This window comes from Apteryx mantelli, chromosome 7, assembly GCF_036417845.1.
Source record: "Apteryx mantelli isolate bAptMan1 chromosome 7, bAptMan1.hap1, whole genome shotgun sequence".
NCBI classification, from domain to species: domain Eukaryota; kingdom Metazoa; phylum Chordata; class Aves; order Apterygiformes; family Apterygidae; genus Apteryx; species Apteryx mantelli.
In genome coordinates, this window is record NC_089984.1 from 27101987 (window position 1) to 27127604 (window position 25618).

Sequence of the window (25618 nt, forward strand, 5' to 3'; positions counted from 1 at the left end):
TCTCTCAAGTAGTAAAGGTTTCACGACAAAGACACTCATTTTTGCTGGCATTAATTCAAACTGCTATTATCAAGTTAAAGGATGAAGCTGACATAACTGTTTCATTCATTTCACAGTAGTTTTTCTATAATCTCAATGCTAGTCCACCTGATGGTGCAGTATTTTATTACGAGTTTTGCATCTTGAAATTACATACATTTTAAAGAAATTTAAAACAAAAAAGACACAATTACTATCTGTCAGAAAGTTGTTTGCTTTAAGGTATAGGTTTCCAATTTCACTAAGAGGAAGGACTACTTTCATTCCATGGGTACTGAGACCTTGTCTCCAACTACACTTAACAAATACATCCTAATAAATTTAAGAACCAAACATCAGTAGAAGCTAATCTTACAATAGAGACAAGTTCTCTGATACTGAAATTTGCACTTTTCTAATTTGTTAAAAAAAAAAAAATTGGTCCACATACAAAGTAAAATGGGTAAATGTAAGTCTAAGCTGAGCAAACACTGTCCTTTTTATTCAGTTCCAGTTGTAGCGGTCTCTTGGAGGTAAATCATAATGTGTCCTCTCTTCCTCTTCAGGTCCATAATCTAATGGCAAACCATAATTGTAATCAACCGTTACAACTGGTAACCTTTTGCCCTGTTCCATCTCTCTTGTAGTTTCACCTTGAAAAGGTTTTCTTTCATAGTCTATTGAACCATCTTCCTGGTGTACAGATGAAGACGGATGCATTGTACGTGATGAATATGGTGCAAATCTGTTTTTTCCTCTATTAAATTCATCTGAAGGATGCATTCTCCTATTGTCTTCAGGACAATTTGGTCGATTACTGTAATGAGAACAAATATTAGTAGTGAAATCCTTAGGAAAAAAAAGTTGATTTATTACTGGTGGCCACCATTAGAAATTAAAATTGGATAACTTTAAAAGAACAAAAATTCAGTTCCTCATTCTTGCTTTTACACCCTATAAATCCTCTCTTCTAGTTGTTGCAAACTTATTTATATTTACTTTTCATTTCTAGTGATTAAAGTTACAACTCTTTATGATAGGTAATTCTCCTAGAAAGTGTTTTCTTTCAAGTGTTGTTTCTAATTAAAGTTCTCTATTTACTGAGAGTTTCTTTACCTAGGGACCATTTCTGCTCCTGAGCCCATGTTTTCATTCCTGTGAAGAACACATAGTAGTAGCTCTCTACTACACAGTCTAGGCAGCAATATACTTTGGAAGTGTATCTCAAAATATTTTAATTGATTCTTCTGCAGTATGCCTACAAAATATATATGGAAGGATCTTAAAATGCCAGGTGCATATATACTTTTTATTTTGGATTCTCTTTACTCATAAGTACCTTACTTATTTTGTAAAATAAGTGGTGTATAAAACCAATTCAGAACAATCTTTATAATTTTAAAATCATTTCCTTCACAGAACCATAGATTAATTTAGGTTGGAAGAGATCTCTAGAAGTACCTATCCAACCACCTGCTCAAAGTAGGTCCAATTAGGTAAGGTTGCTCAGGGTCATGTCCAGGCGAGTTTTGAATATCTGAAAAGTCAGAGAATCCACAACCACTCTGGGCAACCTGTTCCAGTGTCTGACCAGCCTCGCATTAAAACTTTTTTCCATATATCTAACCACAATTCCTCATGTTCTGACTTGTGCTTGTTGCCCCTTATCCTATCACTGTGCATGTTTAAGAAGTGTCTGGCACTCTCTTCTCTATACCCTCCAATTAGGTAGTTGTAGGCATGGGTAAGAGTTAAATACAGCACCTGTACTTTGCTCTTTTCTTTGCTGACAAGAATTTTTCACATTTTGTAGTAACTTAGCTTGAACCATGCTTACCATGCCAATGACCTAAGTCAGGGATTCTCAAGCCAAAATGACATAAACATCATAAAGACACTCAAACCAAGGGTTTAAGCTCCGTTTAAGGAAAAAGATTAACACCGATTTTTACACTGTACAGTTCATTTATATATTTTATAGCTGCAATACTGGGGGAACAACGGTGTAAAGGTGAGTAAACCAACATATGAAACATGATATTTACCTGTAACTTCTGTTAAAGTCATCATTATCAGACCCATAATCTCTGTGAAGTGAAGGAGATGAGGAGAAATGAGATTCCGGTACATTTTCATGGGATGAAAAAGACTGACTTCTGAAAATAATGAAAAGAATCACATTAAGAAGAGTATAAATAGTTGTAAGCTTTTGACAAATATGTTTATTATGAGATGAAAATCTTTTTACTTAAAAAATTACTTAAAATAAAATTTTAATACTAAAATTTTAATCTTAATCATATTAGTGTAACACCTCAAAATAGTAAGCCTCAGTATAAAGATACAGTAATCTCTTTCAGCTGTATGATTAAAAATAAATTAAATCAGACTCTACTAGCCCAGTAAGTATCTGAAATACATTGTTGTTTTCTGAATTACAGAAAATATTTTGAAAGTTTATGTCAGAAACTGTACTACTAAGTCCACTAGGTTTACTAATAAGTAATATATGTATTTTGGAGAATATGAAAAGGTAGTTCAAAAAGGAAAGGATTTTTAACAAATGATTAATTTATGAAATAAATACGAGAAAGCCAAACTTCCCTGTAGCATTACTGTTTATCTCAGTTTGGCCGAGGGCATAAATAAAATTTTATATCCTCTTCTGTCTTGAGGATTCCTTTTTAAATGTAAGCTTCTCTATAAACAAAGTGGGACAAAGAGTTTTGTTTCAAGGTGACTCTAAAGAGGTAAAGGAAATGCATATACTTAAATTAAAGAAACCCAACCTTCTAATTTCTAAATAAGAAATGCTGGCTTTCGAAGCTGCAACACTCCAACATAGGTCAAACCCTTCCATAAATCAGAATAAAAAAATTAATTGATCATTCAAACATGATTTGAAAAGGATAATTATTTCAAATTAATATATTCAAAAAGTGTAATCCTCAGCGCTTCTAAGTTAAATTTCAAATTTGAAATTTAACTTAGAAGCGCTGAGGATTGCACTTTTATTTTTTAACTCTGGTCTTACAGCAAAAAGATACTTTACCTGTCTGAACACCATTCATGTGGCAAGTCATCATGAGCTGGATGATTATGAAAAGATCTCAGCCTTTGTCCATGCCCTTTATTAGCATAATCAAAATCTTTTAACTGACTCTGTTCCTGTAAGTCATCATAAGACTGTTGGTCATGAAAAGGTCTGCGTCTTGGTCCGGGACCTTTATTATCATAATCTTTTAGTTGCATCTCTGTTTGTAAGTCATTGCGAGGCTGGTGATCATGAAAAGGTCTCAACCTCTGCCCACGGCCCCTGTTAACAAATTCAAAATCTCCCAATTGCGTCTGTGGCTGTAAGTCATCATGTGACTGATAGTCATGGAAAGGCCTCAGTCTTTGGCCAGGACCTTTGTTGACAAAATCTAACTCTTTTAACTGCATCTGGTTCTGAAATTCATCGTGAGACTGGTGGTCATGGAAGGGTCTTCGCCTCTGGCCACGGCCCCTGCTAACAAAATCAAAATCCTTTGATTGCACATCTTCCTGCAAATCACTGTGAGATGGATGGTCAGGAAAAGATCTCTGCCTTTGTCCCCGGCCCCTATTAAATTCAAAGTCCCCTGACTGTCTCTCTGCCTGTAAATCATCATGAAACTGGTGCCCAGGAAAAGGTCTCAGTCGTTGTCCAGGTCCCTTGTTACTGAAATCTAGGTCCTTCAGCTGCATGTCTTCTTGGTAATCATCATAAAACTGGTGATCAGGAAAGGGTCTTCGCCTTTGTCCCGGTCCCCTATTGTAGTCCCAATTTCTCATCTGCATTGGTGCTCGTAAATCATCCTGAGACTGGTGGTCATGAAACGGTCTTCGTCTTTGTCCAGGTCCCTTATTAATGAAATCAAAATCTCTCAACTGTATCTGTCCTTGCAAATCACTGTGTGAGTGGTCATCATAAATTCTTAATCTTTTCCCAGGCCTGTAAAGAAGTTTTTATCTTAAATAGAACATCCATACTTTTAAGTGCCACAAGTTATTAATGAAAACAAGCTTTTTTAACTAAGAATTGAAAGACATAGTAAGTAAAATATATTGATATCAAAGCTATAAAAGAATCTAAACTGTCCAGTAAGATTACAAAACTTTCAAAAAGTGTCACAGTAGATGCTGTGACAAACATTTAATTGTAATTCCACAGTACCTGTTATAAAAACAGTCAAAACCAAAGTGATTATGAAGTAATTTAAAAAAATTGCAAACGACTCTAGAATAATATAGGATGGGTAAAACAGCAAACTAAAGCAAAAGAACCTTTGGACTGTAAAATTTTCCATAGTGAATCTAATCATTTATGGATTTTAATAGCAGACATTCCTTTATCTTTTCACTGCTGTGTCAAATTTTGTAAATATATTTTGCACAGGTAGTCTATATTCATAAAAACTCTTTTAAGCTAGAATATTTATAGTACTTTCAGTGTTTCAAAACATCATCCCCAATGCAATCAAAATCAGCTGATCCTTCTGTAACATTATAGTGAATTGCTAGTATAAAAAAATAGCACACAGTAAGAAACTTTCATCTTTCCCACTGTGTGTTTTTGTTGGCTTCTAATTACATGTTTCAGTCTATTACCCTTGAAAATCTTCATTTGGGAACCGTTCTACAGGTCCTTCCATTGCATGTGGTGGGGGAATAATATCTTCTTCTGAGTCCCACACATCCATTCCAAGGTTACTAGGGAAAATAACAACATTTCACGTAAACTTCCTTTTTAAACATACTAATGAGGGAAAAAAAACATTCTTCAGCTGAGAATGACAGAATTTTTTGCATATAAGTTGCATTTATAGATGCTCCTAATTATCCTAGCAAATTTTAATTTTGTAAATTTGTTTGGGATGGGGTAGGGGGAGAAAAGAGTATACCTAAACTTCATAAGCTTAGAACAACACCCTAAAGCATGTGAGACAAGCACCATACCTATTCAAATATCTGATACTGGACTAACTTAACCATGCAGAGACTATAAAAATGATAGCAGTAAAACAAGACCAAAGGGCATTCAATTAAATTAAAAATACCCAAATCAGTCAGGTATTATTTTTAAATCAATTTACTGCTACGAGATATCACTGGTGCAAATAACTTAGTAGGAGGTAAAGGCTAGCTATTCCTAGGTACATTAGGGTATGAATATGAGAAACAAAATCAGGGATACAACTGGTACCAACAGAGGAGCTGAGAAGAATCTTCCACTCTGAGTAGTTTATCTCATACTTTTTTATTTCTAAACCTGTTGTACTTTCTTTTAAAATATCTGGTTCTACCATGCTAACAACAGCAAGTGGACCACAGAGCTTATTATGAAATTCTTTGCAGTGACTGCTTTCAACTTATAATAAGGGATTACTGATTGACTGAATGCACGTGGGAGAGTATGATACAGTAACACCAATGCTCAGTAGTAAAATCAGTTAGATCAATCATATAAATTCAAAAGATGAACAGAAGGAAGTATATTTAACTTCATGTTACTCATATCAGAAGTCTTACAAAATATGCACATTTGCATATTAAAAGTTTAAGAGAGGAGTTCAAGTTTGGCTTACAACCAGAAGTGAACTTTTCAAAATACCAGTGGGCATTCTGGAAAATTTTAGGCATACAACTAAAAGCCTTTTACCTTCTCATCGGTTGTGTTCTGAGATCTGTGAGATACACAAGACCATCCATGCGATGACCTCTAGCATCACCAAAAGCTAAAGAAAAAAAGATATGACTCTAATGAAATGTGCTTAAACTGAGTCACAAAAATATGAAGGCAGACTTCTGTTCATCATGAGATTCTGAATTTGAAACAATTCTAATTCAATATTAAATACTGCAGCAATCTCATATCATTGCAGCAAGTCTTTTTTCTTAAAAAAAAAAAACAAAAAAACCCCCCAAACCTGCAAGGAGCAGGGGAAGCTACTTATGACTGAAAACCATTCAAAGCAAAAGCAAAAAAATGGATTTTAAGAAGCTGAAACATCCTTCTACTATGGTGCCAACTTGCTATGCTCAAACTTTGCCTGGAATAGAATCAACAGTCAGAGGAAATCTTCTATGGGAGCCAGCACATGAGAGCTCTAAGGATACTATAACAGAATTATTTTTTTAATTACAACACAGACATTTGCCTTAGTTCAAACTGTGTAAGATACCTTGGATTGCTGCCTCTGGATCCCAGCCTTCAACATCAATAAGATACCTGAAGAAAAACACAATCAAATTATTGCTCCAAGTGGTTTACAGATTAATATAAGCACACTATCTTTGTGAACAATGATTTCAGTTTTCATATAATTCTTACCTACATATAAGGTAGCCAGTTCTATTAATTCCATTAGTACAGTGAACGCCAATGAGTTTCTCTATCAAAAAGGAGAACACAGACTTTAACAGTTCAGAAAGTGAAATTACTATAGTGCAAAACAAAGGGTTGTATTTTCCTAGTAAAGCAGTGATAAATAATGCTTACTATTTACAAAATTATACTGTCAAGCCTGTAAAAGAACAGACACATCCAGACTTTGTCCACTTCATGCTGGACCTCTAGCAGCAGTTAACTCATTACTTCCAAACCTGCTAAGACTGAGATTAATTCTGCAGAATTCAGGAAAAAGAAAGAGGAGTGATGACACAAGAAGTTACCTGCCTTCAGCCACAACTGCAGTAACAGGAAAAAAAATACAAGAAAGGATGTATTTGAAAGTAAATTTTAACAACTAGCAAATGTAAAACTGAAGAGATTACCGTACAGATTCCTGCAAACCTTACAAAAAAGAGAAAATACGCATAATGTCCTTAATGTCTAGGGGTCTGAAATACATTACTAGAAGAATTCATTAAACTGGACTAAAAATCTGAATAATTACTGGGTTGAACTATAGAGATGAGGAATTCAGGTTCCTGCATACAGTATTCTGAATACAGTATCATGGATGGAGAAGAAAAACACTTCAGTGCAAAGCTGGCACAAGAATAAATATTATTAACTGATTGAGAGTTTTAGGCTAGATGTTAGAAGGTAAATTTTAACCAACAGCAGAACAAAGTTCTGGTAGACACAAAGTACTGACAGAAGGTCTTTGAAATGGGACTTTGGTAAATTTTTGAATGAGATGCAATATAACTACCTGCTACAGAATGGGATTATAACGGGACCACGTTAGTTTATTCCAGGTCAGTGTCCTAAGAACTCAACCACTAAATAAACAAATTACTCAAAATTATTCGTAAGGAGAATCCTGAGAAATTTTAGGGGTAATCTAAAACAGAGGACAGCTTACAATGAGCAAATTAATACAAAAATGAAAACTCTCCCACCTCTGAAGTTATATATACCCTGCCAAAAGTTTTACTAGCTAGAACTCCTGGTCTTCATTCAACAGCAAATTAGGAATTCTCTTGATTCTAAGAATCAGAAATAATTAAATTCAAACAAAGATAATTCTTTGTCACACTAAAAATTACTAGATCAAAACTACAAGAAAACTAGTAATTCCCAAGTAATTTGTACTTCCTCCAAAACCACACACACACACAAAAAAAAAAAAGGAGCAAAGGAAGAACTTGCAAACTAACTTCCTGAATAAGGAAAAAAGCTTTTTCTTGTACCTTGTCATTTTCTCAGCACTTCCAATTTAGGTTCTCATACCTGAGATTTAGGTCAGAGCTCTTTCACTCAGAGCCGACCATCCACAGCAAAAACACTGTTCTGTTCTGGAGCAAAAACTGTATGCATTTGGACAGTTAAAATCTCTACTTTCTGACAGATAATGACAGAGTGGCCAGAGCAAATAGCATAAGAAAGCTTGAAAGAATGGCCCTCCAATATTGGAAAGACAAATGGTTAACATCTACCCACACAGAATCACTAGCAAAAAAGTGAGAAAGTAAAAGCAGCAAACAGGCCATACCAAAATTCACGCAAAATTATTTCACAGAAAAATGCCTTGTAACAGCTCAGGGAAAACTGCCCTAATGCATAAACACTAAAACAGCAACAGATCCACTGTGTTGAAACACTGATGCTGTATCTGTAAAGTTATTTTTAAGAATTGCTATGATATGAGCACAATAATTGACTCATAATTCAAAAAACTGCTATGTCTGACTAAACAGGCTTGACTAGGTTGCCCACACATCCATGCCCAGTGACATGTGAGAAATTCTGTGCTAAAACATCCATAAAGGGATGGCAGCTACGACATGGAAGTGACGGGACACCTGAGTGGCTCGGGTCAGGCAGATGAAAGCCTCAGCTCTTATCAAGTATTCCAAGTCAGACGGATGTGGACAACTGATTTAAGCTTTGTGTAACAGGTACTTAGAGGGTGGAGTTCAGATGGGGGCATTCAACAAGTATTCAACAGGGAAGCCTTCTCCAGCACAATTAAGGAATTATCATTAAAAAAAGCATAACTACAACAACATAAAGTAGTATGAAAAGGCTTGAAATTACTTATGAAGCAATATATGTCTGTGGCTCAGGAGGGCATTTAAAAATTACTAGCTAATCAAAGGATATCTTCTCATTTGCAGGTGCTTTGACACAGATAGAGGTATAATACTATTAGGAAGGGTACTCAAGTAACTCATGTCATATTTGAAAAAGACATGTTTAAAATGCAAAGAGAACTGGTAGTTCATGTAATGTATCTTCTTATGATAACTGGATCCTGTTATGGAAAGTTTGAGATCTCTGATGTCTTAAAGTGAATATCGGTTGCAATTAATAAATCATACAGTTACCACTGAAACAAAATTTTAGTCTTTTACAGCATAAGATGCTGATAATTACCATTTCCTGCATTTTCCCATAGGAATTTTCTGACCCATTTTTTGAACTGTAGGATAGTAGCATTATCGGGGACTTCAAGTCCAACAGTATAAAGTTTCTTATACTGCACACTTTTAGGTAAATCCTAGCAACAAGAAGAAAAAAATTGTAAAAATTATTGAAGTCTTGTATCAACGAAAAACCTTGAATAGTATTTAAAATAATACTGATATAAAACAGTAGTTCAAATCCTGAGCAGAAACTGAAAATGAACTTAACACAGTTCTATAAAGAGAGACACACTTTCAGAAACTACCATTTACCTTTCTGTTATAAAGACCTGATCTGAAACAAAGATCAGAGTGTTTCTACAGAAGAGTTACTTATCCCTGCTAAGGCAGCACATTAATGAAAGAGAGCAGAGATTCCTGTTTTTCCATTCTAATCCATTTCAGTTATTAGCAATATTCACCCCTCCCACCCACAATCATACACTCACACATCCCCTGCTTAGTTCTTATAGTCCATGTACATCCAAGGATTAACATTCAGCTACAACACTCCTATATATTCTCCTTCTCAATGCATTAAGAAGGCAATCAAAATTGTTTGGACCATATTGGTAGCAAATTTTAAATGAAGAAAGTAATTAAAAAATTTACACTCTTCTGAATGGATTCCATTGGAGAGTAATAAAGAAACCATTTTAAAATAAGACCTCAGCATAAATAAGAATATCTTCAGGGCATAGGCTGTAGTCTTCTGCATCTTTTCTGTGGTGCCTGGCACCCTCATCTTAATATATTATTCTGAGCTACCATAATGCAAATAAGCCACAGATGCAACTAGCTGTTCTTTCCTCTGTGATAAAAATTTTGTTTCTGCTAGAGACATAAAATAAGCCTAGATGGCTTACTTGTTTATTCCAGTTCAAGGTGAGCAAATGTGTAAATACTTTAAAACAAAAATGGCAGTAACTGTTTTATTTTGTTATTATTCTTGTATTACCTTAACTTCATAGTATCGTGTGGTATATGTTAAATCAATAATTAATCCAAGCTCCACATTTAGGGCTTTCATTGCAGCAATTAGGTCTTTTGGTGTGAACTTCTGAGTTGGAGTAAGCCTCTGGTTAATTGCCTACAATAAAAATGGAAAAGAAAGACTTTCTTTTAAAGTTCTAATAACAACGCATTTGTAAGATTCAGCTGTTTTCATCATAACAAGGAAAAATGAGTATTCAAAAGGGAATGTTTACAGCATCAGAACCATATCCACGTATTATATGGATAAAAAATTAAATGGAACCAAATAAGAAATCATGAATTTGTTGTGTATTCCTATCCAGATGAAAAGGCAAGAAAACGTGTGCAAGTTTCACTTGCACACTTCAATAAAATTAAAATATGCACTAATTTGATAGACAAAATATCCTGCAAAATGAGGCACAGATACATTGATTTTTAAGTAACCAAGTAACAGCAAAAAGCAAAACAGCACAGTCCCCTTTCCCCCCAACTTACTTTGTCTTGCACAACAATGCAAAACTACTGTTTCACATAAACATTCAAAGTTGTGATGCAAGAATTTGTTTCTTCAGAAGGCTTAACCTTCTCCCCACAAACATGCAGACGTTTTTGTGCCTGCTTCATCTCTTGGCAGAATGTATCTGTATGTCATTTAGCACTCAGAACTATTAAGTAAGACTAAAACACAGCTGCTAAGAAAGCTGTGTGTTGGTATGTAAAAAGTAATGAATTTTGTTTGAAAGAAATAGTGGGAGAAAAGTTTACTTACCCTGTTGTAGCTGTGGCTTTTTTGAAATGTGTTCTCCACACAGATTCCACTCTAGGTATGAAAATGCCTCACATATGCAAGACTGGATTTTCTCTGAACAGTGAGTGCACTGTCCTCTAGTGAGAGCCTTTTGGCACAGGCTCAGCCACAACCAACAGAGACAGTGCCAAAACAGATGCAGCAGCATCTCTCAGTTCCTTTCACCTCTCAGGTCCTTTGTCAATAAGAAATTCAAGTAGACCAGACTCATCACTAATGAAAAGCAAGGCAGCCACAGACCATATACCTTTTAGAACTACAAATGCTATAGGGTAACTAATGATTTCTTATTCTGAATGTCTGTACAGATTCTAATCTAAGATGCTAACAAGCACTTATATCATGCCTGTAAACAGACAGGAATCCAAATTAAAGAATAAATAGCAGGACAGTCCTACCAAAGCTAGGATGTGATTGGGAAGCTTGAGATAAAAAGAATAACGGGGAAGAAAGCCTATGTAAGTATATAGTCCTATCTATTTCAGATACTGGTGCACTGTTGAAAAAACAGTGGAGGTTGTCTAAGTCCAAACAAAATGAACATGAGTCAGGTATCTCTCAGCTATCCAGGAGTAATTTTTAATGAAATTTGAAACTGAACTTAGCAACTTCGAGGTGACAACTGTGAGTCCGCAAAAAGTCTGGGATAAAACTTAATAGATTTTTTTTTTTGAAGATAAAAGCTATGTACCATGTAAAGTCACACTTAACACTGAGGTAGAATAATGTGTATAAAAGAAAGACATCTCTAAACATATTGTCTAATCCAGTAAACAGAGTTGAATATATTATGAAAGATTATGTTTTGACAGACTACCTGAGATCTTTCTGAGAAATTCCTGCTCGGATGTTTCACTAGAGTATTCAGTAGGTTACGTGTTTAATTTGACTTTGGTAATATGATAGACCTGTCTCAATTCTAAATTCCTTTTAACAGTATGGAAAAGAACTTGCTCAGTCTTGGCTATACCACAATGTTATTGTCAACATTACAATGACAATCTGAATGGAATGACAGAAAATCCTTGCAATTAAACCCATGATTTTAAAATATTTACTTGCAGCAGAACTCCTGCACAGATAATAATCCTTGAGTCTTGAAATACTGAAGGTATGCCCTCTGCCTTTTGGGGATCATGTTCATAGGCAGCAAAGAAGGAAACTGCTGCATATTTAAGAGGTCTGCTCCACCAAATTAATAATAGGACTTCTGACAGACTATGGCCATGAAGTGTCTAGTGTCTACTGACAGACATACTGACCTCCACCAATTTTGCAAAGGCATCACAGTTCAGCAAGCTGTGGATTTTATATGTATTCTGCCATGTATTCCATGAGCTTGAAGCACATCTCTGGCAGACTACTCATTTCTGTGCGCGGAACAGTTGAGATTGAGCAAATTGAAGAGACAGAAACGTTACAGATTTTGCTTTCTTGGGTACAAGACTTTATATCCGGACAATTTAAAGGATGGCTTCATAGAACAGGGACCTATATCCCAGCGAGATCAGGAGGACTGGAACTAAGCAACACACAAGTGGAGAGCCTATGCGTGACATACCACTATAAACATTCCCTGAGAATACCTGTCTTTTTTATGATCTCTGCTGGAGCTCCTTCCAGACTATCGTAGAGCTACAGGGGAGACTAAAGTTGGCAAGGAAGCATCAGGGATCAGGAATAGGAAATACGTTAAATAAGATGTTGAATCTAGGTCATTTAAAAGTGATTAAATGCATGGTGCTGGTGGAGATGGAAATGTTATGATTTGTAAATGACAAATAAAAATACTAATACCAATTATAAACTTTACAAGAAAGGGGAACAGATTTATAGAACAGTGTATATAAAAGTCATTGCAGATGACTAGAAGGGCTAATCTGAATTTTTAAAGAAAACACATTATTTCTTCATAAAACTTTCCTGAAGCTTGCATGAATATTAATGTTACTCCTCATTATTTTTGCTCTGTATTTAGTAGAGCCTATCCACAAGTAGTTTTTATACATACCCCTTTTAAAGGTACTTTGAATGCAATAAATCTGGTTCCTGGTATAGGCTGTCCAACCGGTGTCAAGCTCCGCCATCTGTAACGAAACAAATATTTATTTTCAAATGTTTTCAAACTGTGTAATTCAACAGAAGACACCCATAGCTCCCTGTAAAACTTCTAAAATAAAGATTCTTCCTCTTAGGAATAAAACCTTGCTAAAAACCAAAGCACATAGTTTGAAGTAATAATTATTACAATTTTAAAGGAACAATATATCTATGTGAAATATCTTACAAACATCAGGCAAAAACCTGCTGTCATATTTCACATAGCTTGAATATACGGTTATTTCAAGTATTTCCAAGCACAAAAATATAAGTTTTTTTCTTTTCTACGATGGACCATGCAGCTAATAGCATAACATATTACGATTCAGATTTCCAAACAGCAGGGTCCAATAGTTCCTAAATCCCTTGGGCACCTAAAGCAAGCAATCATAACTGATGTGCACCAGAGTTTGAAAAACTGACCAATTAAATATGTGTACATGAGTAAAATCTTTTGAAAACTCTATCCCCATTAGTAGCCTGCCTGCTTGTTTCACCAAGAAACTATGTAAGATCTTTTAACAACCACTATAAAAACATTTGTTATGATATATATTTGAATAAAATTAATAGATTAGCATTCTTCTGGGATAAAAGAAACAGAAAGAGTTCTCTAAAAGATTCTGGAAGAATATCAATAGAGTATTACTATAGGAAAATAAAAAACTCTGATCAGGAAAGAAGCTTACTTAGCACATTCCATAACTTACATAAAGACATTCTTATTGTCTCCAAGTCTAAAAGAAGGAGCCATAATAAAATGAATCTTTATTCTCCATAGAACACTATCATAAAGAAAATATTTCCTGGAGATAACCTGTATGATTACTGTTATCATACTCTAGAATTATATCCCCAAATATGCAATTCTTTCACGAATTGGTTTGCAAGGTATCTTCAGGACATTTGAAAACAATTTTTTCCTTCCTTCTGCATCAACTTCCAAAAAATTCCTCCACTCAAAATGGTAGGGCAGCATTTACAAAAATGTAGCACCAATATAAAGCAAACAGAAAGATAAGGTTCACTGGGTAAAAAAAAATTTTTTACAGTTGATGGAAAATTTTCAATTTGGCCAAGTTAAAAACCCTTAAAAAGCTTGTCATAGCCTCACATTAATCATTTTAATTGACAATAAAATGCTAAGTTTACTTTCATTAAAAAATACACAGCTTCTAGATTTTGCAAGTGGGTTTATTTTGCAATATGCCTCTTATTGTTGACTGCACTTACTCTTGACACTTTGAAAAATACAGAGAATATTCCACTGAACCAAAATGAAGCAAAAAATCACCTCAGTAATACAAAGATTTGTGTTACAACACTCAAAATCCTAGTAATTCCAAAAAGACAAAGAACTGATACGCACTAATTCTACACTGTACTAAAGAATATCTTGATGTATCATATTTCAAAGATCCCAGAGAGTTTTAAAATAAAAAACATGAAAAGCTTTACCTGAAGAGGAACCCAAGTCAATGAATAGTTTATCAACTTTACCTTATAAAGGCTCAAACAGGAAACTTACTAAATTTAGGATGTCTACTACTTCTCCTCAGGTGAGGACAAATTATCTCTATGACCTCAGAAGATGCAACTGGGTGACCTAAAAGCTTCATGGCCCTTCTGTGTTTTCAGCGAGTACCTCAACTATTAGAATACAAAACATTTTCATAAGATTCTTTAACTCTGGTGCCCATTCACTTACAATTCTCTGAACTAAATGAATCCTCCCTTTGAAGGGAATAGCCAATAACTTCTATGAATTCCTTTCTGATTTCCATAGAACGGCCTCATTTATGAAATAAACTGAATTCTGTTTTAATATAGAATATTAAATATAGAATATTTAATATAGAATATTAAAATAGAGAATTCACTGAATATTTTGCTTTGTTCACAATTCCCATCTGTGACCAGAACAAAAACTAGATGTTGGCTGGCAAAACTCTCAGTGAAATATCCATAATTATACTTATATAATTTTAACATTAACATTCACAGATTTTTTGGAAGTAATGAAGCAAATGCTTACAGCATGGTGAAAGGAAGCATGAGCAATACTAACAAACCACCTCACTTCATTTACTACATTAACATCTTTAGCACCAACTTATGTTTTTTATTTTCATCATGAGCTAAAGAACAGATTCAGGCTAACAATGTAGATAAACAGATGCTTAGTTTAATGGATAACAAGAGAAAAAATGAAGAAATAATAATGGCTCATAATTAGGAAGGCTACTGCAAACTCAGCTGTCATGCAGAAGACAGAGGTAAGGTGAGAAGGTACAAGGGCAACCTAGAGACGGCATCACAGAGAGGTTTTTGCAGAAAAAAGCTTTTACTACATTACAAATACTGCATGAACTTTATGCCTTATAATTGCAGAGATGGAACAAGAGAAGTCAGGTAAAACCAGATAAAATTGAACACATTCTCAATCACCACAGTTTGAAAAGCGTTGCTCAAAAAAATGCGTATTATAGAAGAAGTGTTCTAACTTGAAAAGTTTTTCAAAGCGAATTTTCAAGCATGTAAACTTTGGAGGCTGGTAGTCATCCACTAGCTGCAAAACAAGAAAGCAGGCACCATATGAGACTGCTCCATTTACCCTAGCTTAAGATAAATAAATTCTGTGTGAATCAGCTGATATCACAAACAGTGTAAATGTACAGAAAAATATTACTGAAGCTAACAAAGCTCACAGCTTAATGGAATACCCTGGTCACAAGAACTGCTCAATGAAAAAAATGAAACAAAACCTATGAAAGACTGAAACCTGCCCTGTGCATAGTTTAATTATTTCATTCACTTAATCTTAAAATGGTATTAAATGCTATGAAGCATATTTAATGTACACTCAATCCAAACTACTGTTAAAAGTAATGACAAATTAAGGTTTAACACTGACTCCGGCCTCTTGCCAATTTTAGTAACTCTGAAAATTACATTCCCTTATTTAAAACAAGGAAATTTTCTTCCTGCTTTTGCTCTTAAAACTTTCAAATAAAATTACGAAATGGACTGTGTGCAGGGTTATAGAAACTAGTGCAGCAAAAGCTGTCATGTAAATAAAACAAACAAGAACACAGTATTCCTTCTTCAAGCTAGTTCAACTACTTTTTGGTGTTAGCTGTACCAGTAACAGGTATAAAATGCTTTACACAAGTATAATTTGACAACCAGCTAGAGTCTATTGTTCACATGCACAGTTTTAGGAACACTTTGAAGGAAAGTAGAAGTCAAAAATCCCAACCACAAAAGACCAATTTAGGAACTTCCCTACGCAGGAAGTCGATTTTTAGAAGATGCCATGTTAGAAATTCAGGTCTTCTTTAACCTTTCTATTGGAAAATTATATGACTGGAAATTTATCATGATTATCATAAATACCAAGCAATTAGGAACAAATAAGAAAAATTGCTTAAAAACTTACTTGGAAAATTAGCAGTGTAACAGACTGCAAAAATTCTGAACTTTCTTTCAGATTAAGGGATTTCACAAATCCTCCAAGAAAATTTGCATCTTGCAACAAGAAAACAACAAAAACTTTAAATGGTAGAAAATGAGCAGAAGGCACTTCATCAGGAAATACACAGGGTATGCCTTGCACACTATCTTTAAAATCCTATCTTTAACATGAAATTTCTGCATACCAATGCAGAACTAAAAAATAATCTCAAAGAAAAAGAGCAGGTTCAAATTAAGCAAAGATTGGCTAAGGAAATAAATTCAAATTTGTTCTGAGGCCAATGAAGGAGTACGGTTGGGGAAGTAAAGGTGACAGGGACTAAATCAAGCAAAATTCTTACAGAAGTCTGGATAAAGGCAGAAAAGAGCAAAGAAAGATGAGATGCAGGAGGCCAGAGGAACAGCAGTTAGGGGTGCAAAGACATAAATAAGCATTTTAACAAGTATTAAGAAGGAACTGTGACACTGGATTTGTGTTCTGTTTGAACTTAAGTGGAAGGAAGAATGCCAAAAGTCCAAGATGCCATCACAAGCATAAAGACTTGACACCATCACCATGAATGATTAAAAAAGATGACAGAGGGGGCTTCAGTGACAAGGACTAGCTGGACATGAAGCAGCTGAAAAAAGAGCAGGAATTTCCTGAAAGAGGTAGTGACACTTTACTGAGAAATACACAGACACAAGGTTTATTTCTGTGTCTAGCAATAAGTCTAGACATTTGCACCATAGAGGTGGTAGCTCTGGTCGCAGAGCTGGTAGTATTCACCCTAGAAGGATGTTGGGATAAGAGTCTAAGATGGAATCACGTAGATTCAGCGAAACACTGCAGCTTCCCAATCTCAATAGTGGTCAGAAAAAGACAGACAGATCCATAGAAACTGAAGTTTGAGAACTACTGCATAAAATGCAACACAGCAATGGCTGTCGAACTGCAGACAGTTTAGGGCAGAATACATTAAAGCAAACTATAGTCCTAAAATCTGTAATATTGTTTGGTCTTGACACAGAACAGGCAAACAGGCCGAATTTCCTTCAGAATCTCAAGGAGTGTGTAAAAAAATTTCAAGTCAAACTCTTCTTTTAGTTTGCATCAAAATAACTATGACAGGCTTTCATGGGGTACCAAGGTGGTAATTAGAATTTTTCTGGGCTCTAGACTATTCAAAGGCACAAAACCAGAATTACTATTCTAATAGGAAAGTACTTAAGAGAGAATAGCACTTAAATGAAAGGTGACATATTGCGCACACACGATATATTTTCAATTACAGCTTTATTTCTCTAAGTTTTCAAATGGGCAAACAATTCATGGGACTACATTCAGACCAAGATCTGAAAGTTAACAAGTCATACAAATTAACCAACTATTTCTTTCTTTGATGTTCCTAATTCCCACTTCCCTATCATGTTTTGCCTTCATTGCTCCCCAACCACCATCAAAACACAGGCAGAATTTTACCTGCTGTTCTAAACAAAAGGATCACTTCTGGAATGAGAAAAAGTATTAAAATCAAACTAAAACACCTTCTCCCCCACCCCCACGAAATTTCTGTGATTCTTGAATGGTTTCCGGTAAAAAAAAAAGAAGATAATATTATTGCTATTACAGACTCTAGTCAGCTACTCAGTAAGTGGTTCTAAGTCTGGCTTACAGGAAAATATTTTCTTGTTTACCCATTTTAATTGAAATGAAATCATGTTTTATTCTTTGCCTTTTTCTTTCATCTAAAAATTTCAGAGATATGCAGTAACAGATAGAACTGCTTTATTAAAAAAAAAGAAATGGAACTATTTTCATGTATCCTAGTAAAAGTTTACAAGATATAGGTGATCTATGCTAACCCAAGAATCTAATAGCAATATGCTTTTTAACAGCAGTGATCGGTAAAACGGCCTCTGTTTGAGGACAAAGGATAAAAAACAAACAACAAACTTAGAAAAACACTTTTAAAAAACAATAAGCTTGAGGATCAGTCAACTGAGGATCATGAACAGAGCCTGCATATAAGCCTCCAAATTCAGGTGGGATAACAAAAGAAATTTCTTATAGCAAAGCCCATGATAAAGACAAGCTTATGGCAAATTTCAGTAGCATTAGTGAATAAAATTTATTATTAATCCTGCAGCTTCTATAGTTAAGTTCAAAGGTATGTCAAACATCAAGACAGTTATTCAAATAAAAAAATATTAGAATATAAATATTTTGGATAAATCTGGCTTATTGTTAATAAAAAATGTGATAATGACATATAATGAACTAGAAAACACATCACAGATTGTAAATACTACTAATATCTGCAATTATTCAATGCAATTCATGAAATTCAGTTAAGATAATTTTATTCAGTTGATATGAACTCAATTTGCAGTTGTTAAAGTAGATCTTACTATGAATTAGTTCTAAAATTTAGAAAATTATACTGGAAATTACAGTTATTTTATCCCCTTAACAGGAATGTTAAACTAAAATATGACATAATTCAGACCGAAACTCTATGTTTCTCACTTAGCTCTAGCAAAAGGTTTAACTGAAGCAGACAAAGCATTTAACTGTATATAACTTATATGCAATCATTTAAATAGATGCATACTTATTTTCTTCTGTGATTTTTTTTTGCCAAAAATAGTATCTGTTTCAAGTAAAGATACTACCAACTCTTTCCACAGTAAACTGGTCAAGAAGGCTAATAAATAACCTATAGGTAAAATATGATGGAACCATTGACTTGGAAACAACTTTAAAGCTTCATGTCTTTTGCTTGTTAGATCTCAGTGACAGAATTAGGTAGAAATACACAGCACAGCAAATGATCAACAGATACATTACAGGTTCTTTATGGCAAAACTGTTAAAATTCATTGTTGGTCTTTCTGAAACATAAACCCACTTTAGATGGAAACTTTAGTGTATTAGACAGAAGCACTTAAGACTGAATAATCACATAGACACCAGCTAGCTTCACATCCAACCAAAACAAAATTTAGCTACATTGGCCAAAATGAAAGACATCAGGGCTGCCTCTACCCTAAATGCTAAAACACTCTTCTGGAGAAAAAAAAAAAAAAGAATAAAAATTCTATACTGCAATACCTCTACAATGTAATTATGGTATTTTTAACAGGCAAAAAATTAAGTGTAAAAGCTCTCTCATCTTACATTTCCTAGTGCATAACAACCAGTCCAGCAATCACATGTTCCAGCATTCCAGAGTAGGAGGAACTAGTAGTGAACTAAAGGCATTAATTCAGAATGATTTTCGCCTAATAGCTAAAAATCAATGTTAGTATTAAAGGTATATATTTCTGAAAAGCTGTAATGGGTGGAAAAGTAAGTTCAGAGAGCAATATTTGAAGCTATGCTTAACAATTTAGGTGTTTCTAAAATGTTGGAGTCTCTTACAAACATCTATGATTATGGAGTAGTATGGTATGGATTACCAGTTTAGAACTTACCTCGGGAAGTGAATTCCAAATCATTCAAGAATGGTAATACAACTGTAGAGAAACTTAAGACTGAAATGGATTCAGCTGTGGCAAGATCATTTTGAAAATACAGCTTTCAACCTCTCCTCCTTTATTTGGCTACTAGTACTTGCATGATATACATACAGCCTTATTTTCCAAGTGGCTTCTGTACCTCTACAGACTCTAGAACCAATACTATTCTGCTGAAGAAAAAATACCCTTACACAGACCATGACACACATTCAAGACAGAACACATACTGAACAGGTAATAAGCAGAAGGGAGAGAATATAGCTGTTAGTCATCTGTTACTACAGAGATTTCTCACTTCATTTTTCTTCAACCCCTGTAAGAGGGATACGGATAAGCCACAGCCTGTAAAAAAGACAGTCAGTGTGGATGTAAAGCATGGGAGAAAAGTTTCCTTATTGTATCACCACAAAATACGTAACTGCATAGCTTTTTATTTGCTGTGTGCATTGTAACACAGGATCTGGGCCTTAAAGTTGTATAGCAATGATGTCATCATTACTCAGGTATACAAATATCTCCACTACCCCACATTTTTGAAGTGTAAGTATTCTATGCCTGACGGTATGAGGCACTTTTACTTTACAAATAAATTCTCACCTCTCACCTTACTGTAACCCTCCCCTCTCATTTACCCTTGAACATGCACTTTGTAGGCCAAATTACGCAGTCAGTTATGTCATAGTCTTTAACACTACAATCTAAGGGGAAATCTTTGTGCTTTTAAGTCTGCACAGGAGCAATTCAGTTAAATATGCCTGTTTATGATGCAAAAGTAAAAATAATTCATTTTCTCCTTATAATAAAGACCCTGCCCTTGGGATTTTTTTTTTAACCATTTAAATGAAACATCCAAGAAAGTGTCATTTTGGCAGATGCTTTTCAGAACAGAACCTGACTTTATGAAATTATATCCACAGTAGAATTTTGGATGCTGATGCACAAACATGTATAATTCTGTAAAAACACCACAGTATTTTGTGAAACTATTAGTTTGTTAGATAACTCAATCTCCCTCTACTGGCTGGTCTACCAGTAAAACACCCCAATATATACTGAGGGACAATACCCTTTCAGACATTGTGGAGAACTAAAACTTTATTCCACAGTGCAAACCCCAGTGGAAGGTGTCACATGAATGCCTCTCTTCTACCTATGCCTCCCACTATGAATTACTTCTCCAGCACTACCTTCTAGGATTTAGACTCTAATGGACACTGTACAGCTCAGCTCTACTCCAGGATTTTACTGGGAAAAGGGAGAAATGCTTTCTGCTATGACAGGATGTGGAATAGCCTTACTTCCACTCCACCTCCTGCTCCCACTGCTAGAGTAGACTGCAAACAGCTCCACACCCGGAATGGGATGAGGGCACAGCGACAGGGGCACAGAACCAAGACTCGCACTGCAGATACAGGGGCAATACTGGCAATTAATATTACTTTAGGTATTAAGTACACTCACAGTTCTGATACTGGCAAGGTTGCTCAGTACTGTAACATAACCCTTATAAAAATTCAACTTTTAATTACGCTGCAGACAGTATTGTAAAAGGAGACAGTAATTAGCTGTCTAACCAATCAAAAAAATCAAATCCATATTTGATATACTTAAAAATAATATTTCAAACAACAACCAGCAAAAAAAGATTTTATTCTATAGTAAGAGGTAGATACTTAAGTACATTTGTAATGTATCAGTTTATCACAAAGACTTCTCAATTGTTTTTTTCCACTTATGAAACATCTAATTAACCAATATAGTTTATTTGTTCAACTCAAATAATAATTAGCAATTTTTGTAATAATCTTTATATAATGACCAAGTATAATAGCAAATTATTTGGTCATTCAGCTTAAATAGAGCCTCAGAAAATAAAAGATGTTTATGCTCTTCAACAGGATACTTCATTTGTTCACTTTGTATCAAAATAACATACATTGAAGTTGTAACAATGAATGTTTTTGAATTTGATATTGAAGAGACGATGTCAATTCAGTAATATACTATGTTTTTGTTTGAAAACTGCTAATCATATTAGTAAAACAGACTAAAAAAGACTATCATGAAGGAAGAAAGGAAAAAATATAAGAAGTTTGTGTACCTGACCACATTCTGTACAGCAGATAGAGACTGAAATACAGTTTGGTTTGTGTACAAAAAGTTTAGTAAAGGCTTTTACCTGTTTTAAGAAACAATGCTTAGGACAAATACGGCCATACCAATGTAAGGCATGTGGATTTATAAATTATTCTCACATGAGAAGAAGCATAAGTAACATTAACTGTGTCCATTCTAATGCTTGTTTTTTAGTTTTTAATTATAATCATTTAATTAAAATAGTACAGTCTCTACATATGAAGAAAACCTAAATTTCACCATTTCTTGTTTAGTTGCACTATCCTAAGCTACTTCTAACGTAACTGAAACCTCAAATTTATTGTATTGCTTTAACTAACAGACTTTTAAAATCTCTTAGCTATTAAATTCTGGTATGGAAACAGAATGCTTAAAGTTGTTTGTTGTTTTATTTTTTTATTTTTTAACACAAGCAATTGCACACCAGAATAATCACATGAATTTAAATTAAAATTGTTCAGAACTGCAAAAAGATTTCAGATACTCTTAAAAATGTCCTTATGTAGACTGACTTTCTTCCACTTATCTTCCAGAGTATTTCTCTTACACTATCATTAAAAACAAAACAGTTATTGTTAGGTTTATTGTTACTGCAATACTACAGTACAATTGAGGCTAAACTTCTATAGTACAACATGCTTCAGACTTGCCCCTATGCCACAGTGTACCACAATCTCACTTCTGCCAACAACTATTTCTGGGGCCAGTAAACTGAATGTGCAGCAACAACTAGGTTAAAATCAAACTACCTTCATTTTTCTTCCAGGGTTCACTGCTATTTTTTCCTGGTCTGCTACCCGGATTTACAGTAAAGTATTACAAAGTATGGCGCTGGCTCAAGGATGACATCAATATACTGCTACCTGAGAATGAGAGACTTAAGATTCCTTAAATTCCTTTAATGGCAAAACTCTCATACTGTGGATGTCTACCCTGATTTGTTAATAGTATTAAAAAGAATATCTGGAAAAGCTGAAAGCATTAAAGTATCACAGGCTTCGCCAGATGATTGCATTAGCTTTATAACCAATTACTCCTAAGTATATGTTTCTCTCCTTGAAAAATACAAAGGTATGAGTTTCTAATTTCAGAAACCAATACAGTCCAGTGGTTCTTTTATACTTAGGGAAAAATGTCAGTAGCCTAAATGTTGTCAGAGTTGCTTCAGTTAAATGCAAGGGGAAAAAGAAGAGAAAAATGAGTATCTGATGCATTCCCAATTTTTTAGTGATAATTTCCGAGTATGGAGAAAGCAAGCAGCACAGTTATTCTTTCAACCTTCCCGCTTTACTTTTTGCAAGCCTAAGCTATTTTAGTTCAAACTTTTTTTTGTCCAACTTCTAACTGAAGTTTCATACACACTATAAAAAGAGGAAGAAACTTTTAGCTTTTTTTAAAATAGTACTTTAATTTTAATCTCTGCGTTTGTCAGCTATGACATAAAATGTAAAGTTTCTTGAAGTTATTTTTAGAAGTTTGTTCATCTTTTGTTTCTACTGACTGCTTTTAGACAGCATATTTTACAGGGAATCATGTTTCTGTATTTTATTGCTCCTTTGAAGAATGTTCTTAACAAAGTAATATAACACTTCACCTGAAACAAGGCTAATGCCCACCTAAAAAGTTACAGCCCCATAACAATGTGCCTTTACATCTCAGTACACCCAAGAAGTATGTATTGATGTCAGCATGGGTTAAATTTTTAATCTTGGAGTTTTTCTTTTTTTAATAGAGCTGGAGAATAGAAATGCACCTATTCTACATGAGACCGTTCTGTGGTCCTCATATGCACACTCCTGCTCAAGTCATTAGAAAGCCAGTAGAATACTGCATTTGAGGTTTTTTTTTTGCTGATAAAACATTTTTGTTGTCCTCTTGTTAAAAAAAAAGAAAAAAAGATGTTTCTGAACCTGATTCCATGAAAATGTTCTTTGTCCACATGCATGCAACCACGTGCTCCCATCTTATCTGCTCTTCCCCCACTCTTGGTAGCAAACATCTGAGTAGTCAGCAGGACGGACTACGCTCCCATTTCCCCAGGTAAGTATGCACTTGGGGGTAAGAAGGTTAGGAAGAAGGGACTGCATTTGGCTGATGAAGGACAAGTGTTCACAGACAGGCTGGAGTATTATACTCACCTGGGGGGTGATGGGCAGGGTTGTTCCTGTCTTGGAGAAGATACCTACCTTACCTGGCTGTAGGTGGTGGAGAAGATGCTTGTGGCAAGAAAGCGCCTGGGGCGGTCTGCGCCCCTTCTCTGTGGGCAGGACTGTGCCCACTCCTGCCTCTCGCTTAGTGTGGGGGATACTTACCCATCGGGGATAGTATTCTTCTTTACCATGCTGAAAGCAGGAGCAGGCAGAGCAGGAGGCAGCGGTGAAAGTGGGCACTGCAGCAAAGGAGAGAGAACCGCGCAGTTAAGGTGCTAATCTCTTTCTCCACCAAACGGGCCTTCTCACAGGGCTGACTCTCAAGGTAAAACAAACCAAGCAGTCAGCGGGGGCCTGAAGCCATCCTGAACAAGTTCTGCAGCTCGCAAGCTAGCCTATTTTCTCCACTGCTACAGTAGGACAAGAGGGAAAAACAACAACTCACCTCTCCTCTCCAGGAGACCAAAAGAAACAGAGAGGAGAGGCGGCAGGTTTCTCTAACTCTAGCAGCAGCGCTGCGGGGACGAGGCTCCTCCTGGCAGACCCTTCCGTCCCTCTGCCGCGGCTCGGAGCAGCCTGTTCTGCCCTTGTCTCAACGTGACGAATCTCCCGGCAGCTGCAAGAGGCCAGGCCGGCACCTCAGCGAGGGAAGGCCGATCACCTGCCCCGCTCTAACCTAAACGGCTCCGATCCCGCAAGATCCTGGGCACCGTCAGCACCTGCCGCTCGCGGTGGGCCCCGGGCGGGGAGGGGAAGGGCGAGGGGGGCGCCCCCCTTCCGCGGGGGGCCCATGTCCGCCGCTCCAGAGAAGACGCTTGAGGCTGGCGTGAGGCTCCCTCCTCAAAGCCGCATGTCCGCGCTCGCGCAGGGCCCGGGCAGGGCCGCCGCCGAGGCCGGCTCGGGGCACTCTCGGAGCGGGAGGCGGCTGAGCTCGGGGGGGAGGAAAAGAGAGAGAAATGGGGGCGGGGGGAGGCTGCGGCCCGGCTGCAGGGGGCGGGCAGTCGACTGTCGGAGGGGGCCCGGGCTGCGGCAGGGAAGGGCCCGGGCGCCGGCGAGGCGAGGCGAGGCGGGGCGGGGCGGGGCGGGGAGGAGCGGGGCTGCGGGCGGCCCGTACCCTGACAGGATTTCCCTTGCAGAGGAAGCTTGGTGCGAGACAGACGACACAGAACGTTCCCGAACGGGTGCGGACTGCGCATGCCCGGCAACCGGCCGAGCCGCCGGGCGGGGGGGGTGCGCCTGCTCCCCTGGAGCCGGGCCCGGGAGCGCCCACCGCGCCTGCGCCGCCGCCACCGCCGCTCGGCGCGGCGGGGGAGCCGCTCGGCAGCGTGCAGCAGCCTGCTGGCCAATAAGACGCGGCGGTGCCTCTGCGCGTGCGCAGTGAGAGGCCGGGCGGGGGGGGGCAAGCCTTGGGGCGCATGCGTGCTAAGCAGATTTTTCGGGGGGGGTGGCGCATGCGCGGTGGTTGCGGGCGCGAAGGCCCCCCGTATGGCGGGAGTCGGTGGCAGCGGCGTTGCGCAGCTCCCTCCGGCTTCCGCGCTGGGTGGGTGGAAAGAGAAGGCTTTGCTTCTCCGCGGTGG

General features: G+C 36.7%; 1 protein-coding gene across 1 annotated transcript; it reads right to left on the reverse strand.

Annotated features, from left to right (window-relative positions):
* Positions 1 to 148: 148 nt before the first annotated feature.
* LOC106491531 (uncharacterized) lies at positions 149 to 25188 on the reverse strand. The gene is made up of 12 exons (XM_067300083.1): positions 25156 to 25188; positions 24487 to 24657; positions 12693 to 12768; positions 9854 to 9985; positions 8867 to 8990; positions 6374 to 6434; positions 6225 to 6271; positions 5702 to 5777; positions 4651 to 4752; positions 3071 to 3994; positions 2064 to 2174; positions 149 to 835 (listed from the first exon to the last, which is right to left on the reverse strand). The coding sequence occupies exons 4-12, from the start codon at positions 9923 to 9925 to the stop codon at positions 523 to 525; spliced, it is 1830 nt and encodes a 609-aa protein (XP_067156184.1). The 5' UTR covers positions 9926 to 9985; positions 12693 to 12768; positions 24487 to 24657; positions 25156 to 25188; the 3' UTR covers positions 149 to 522.
* Between the last annotated feature and the right edge of the window lie 430 nt (positions 25189 to 25618).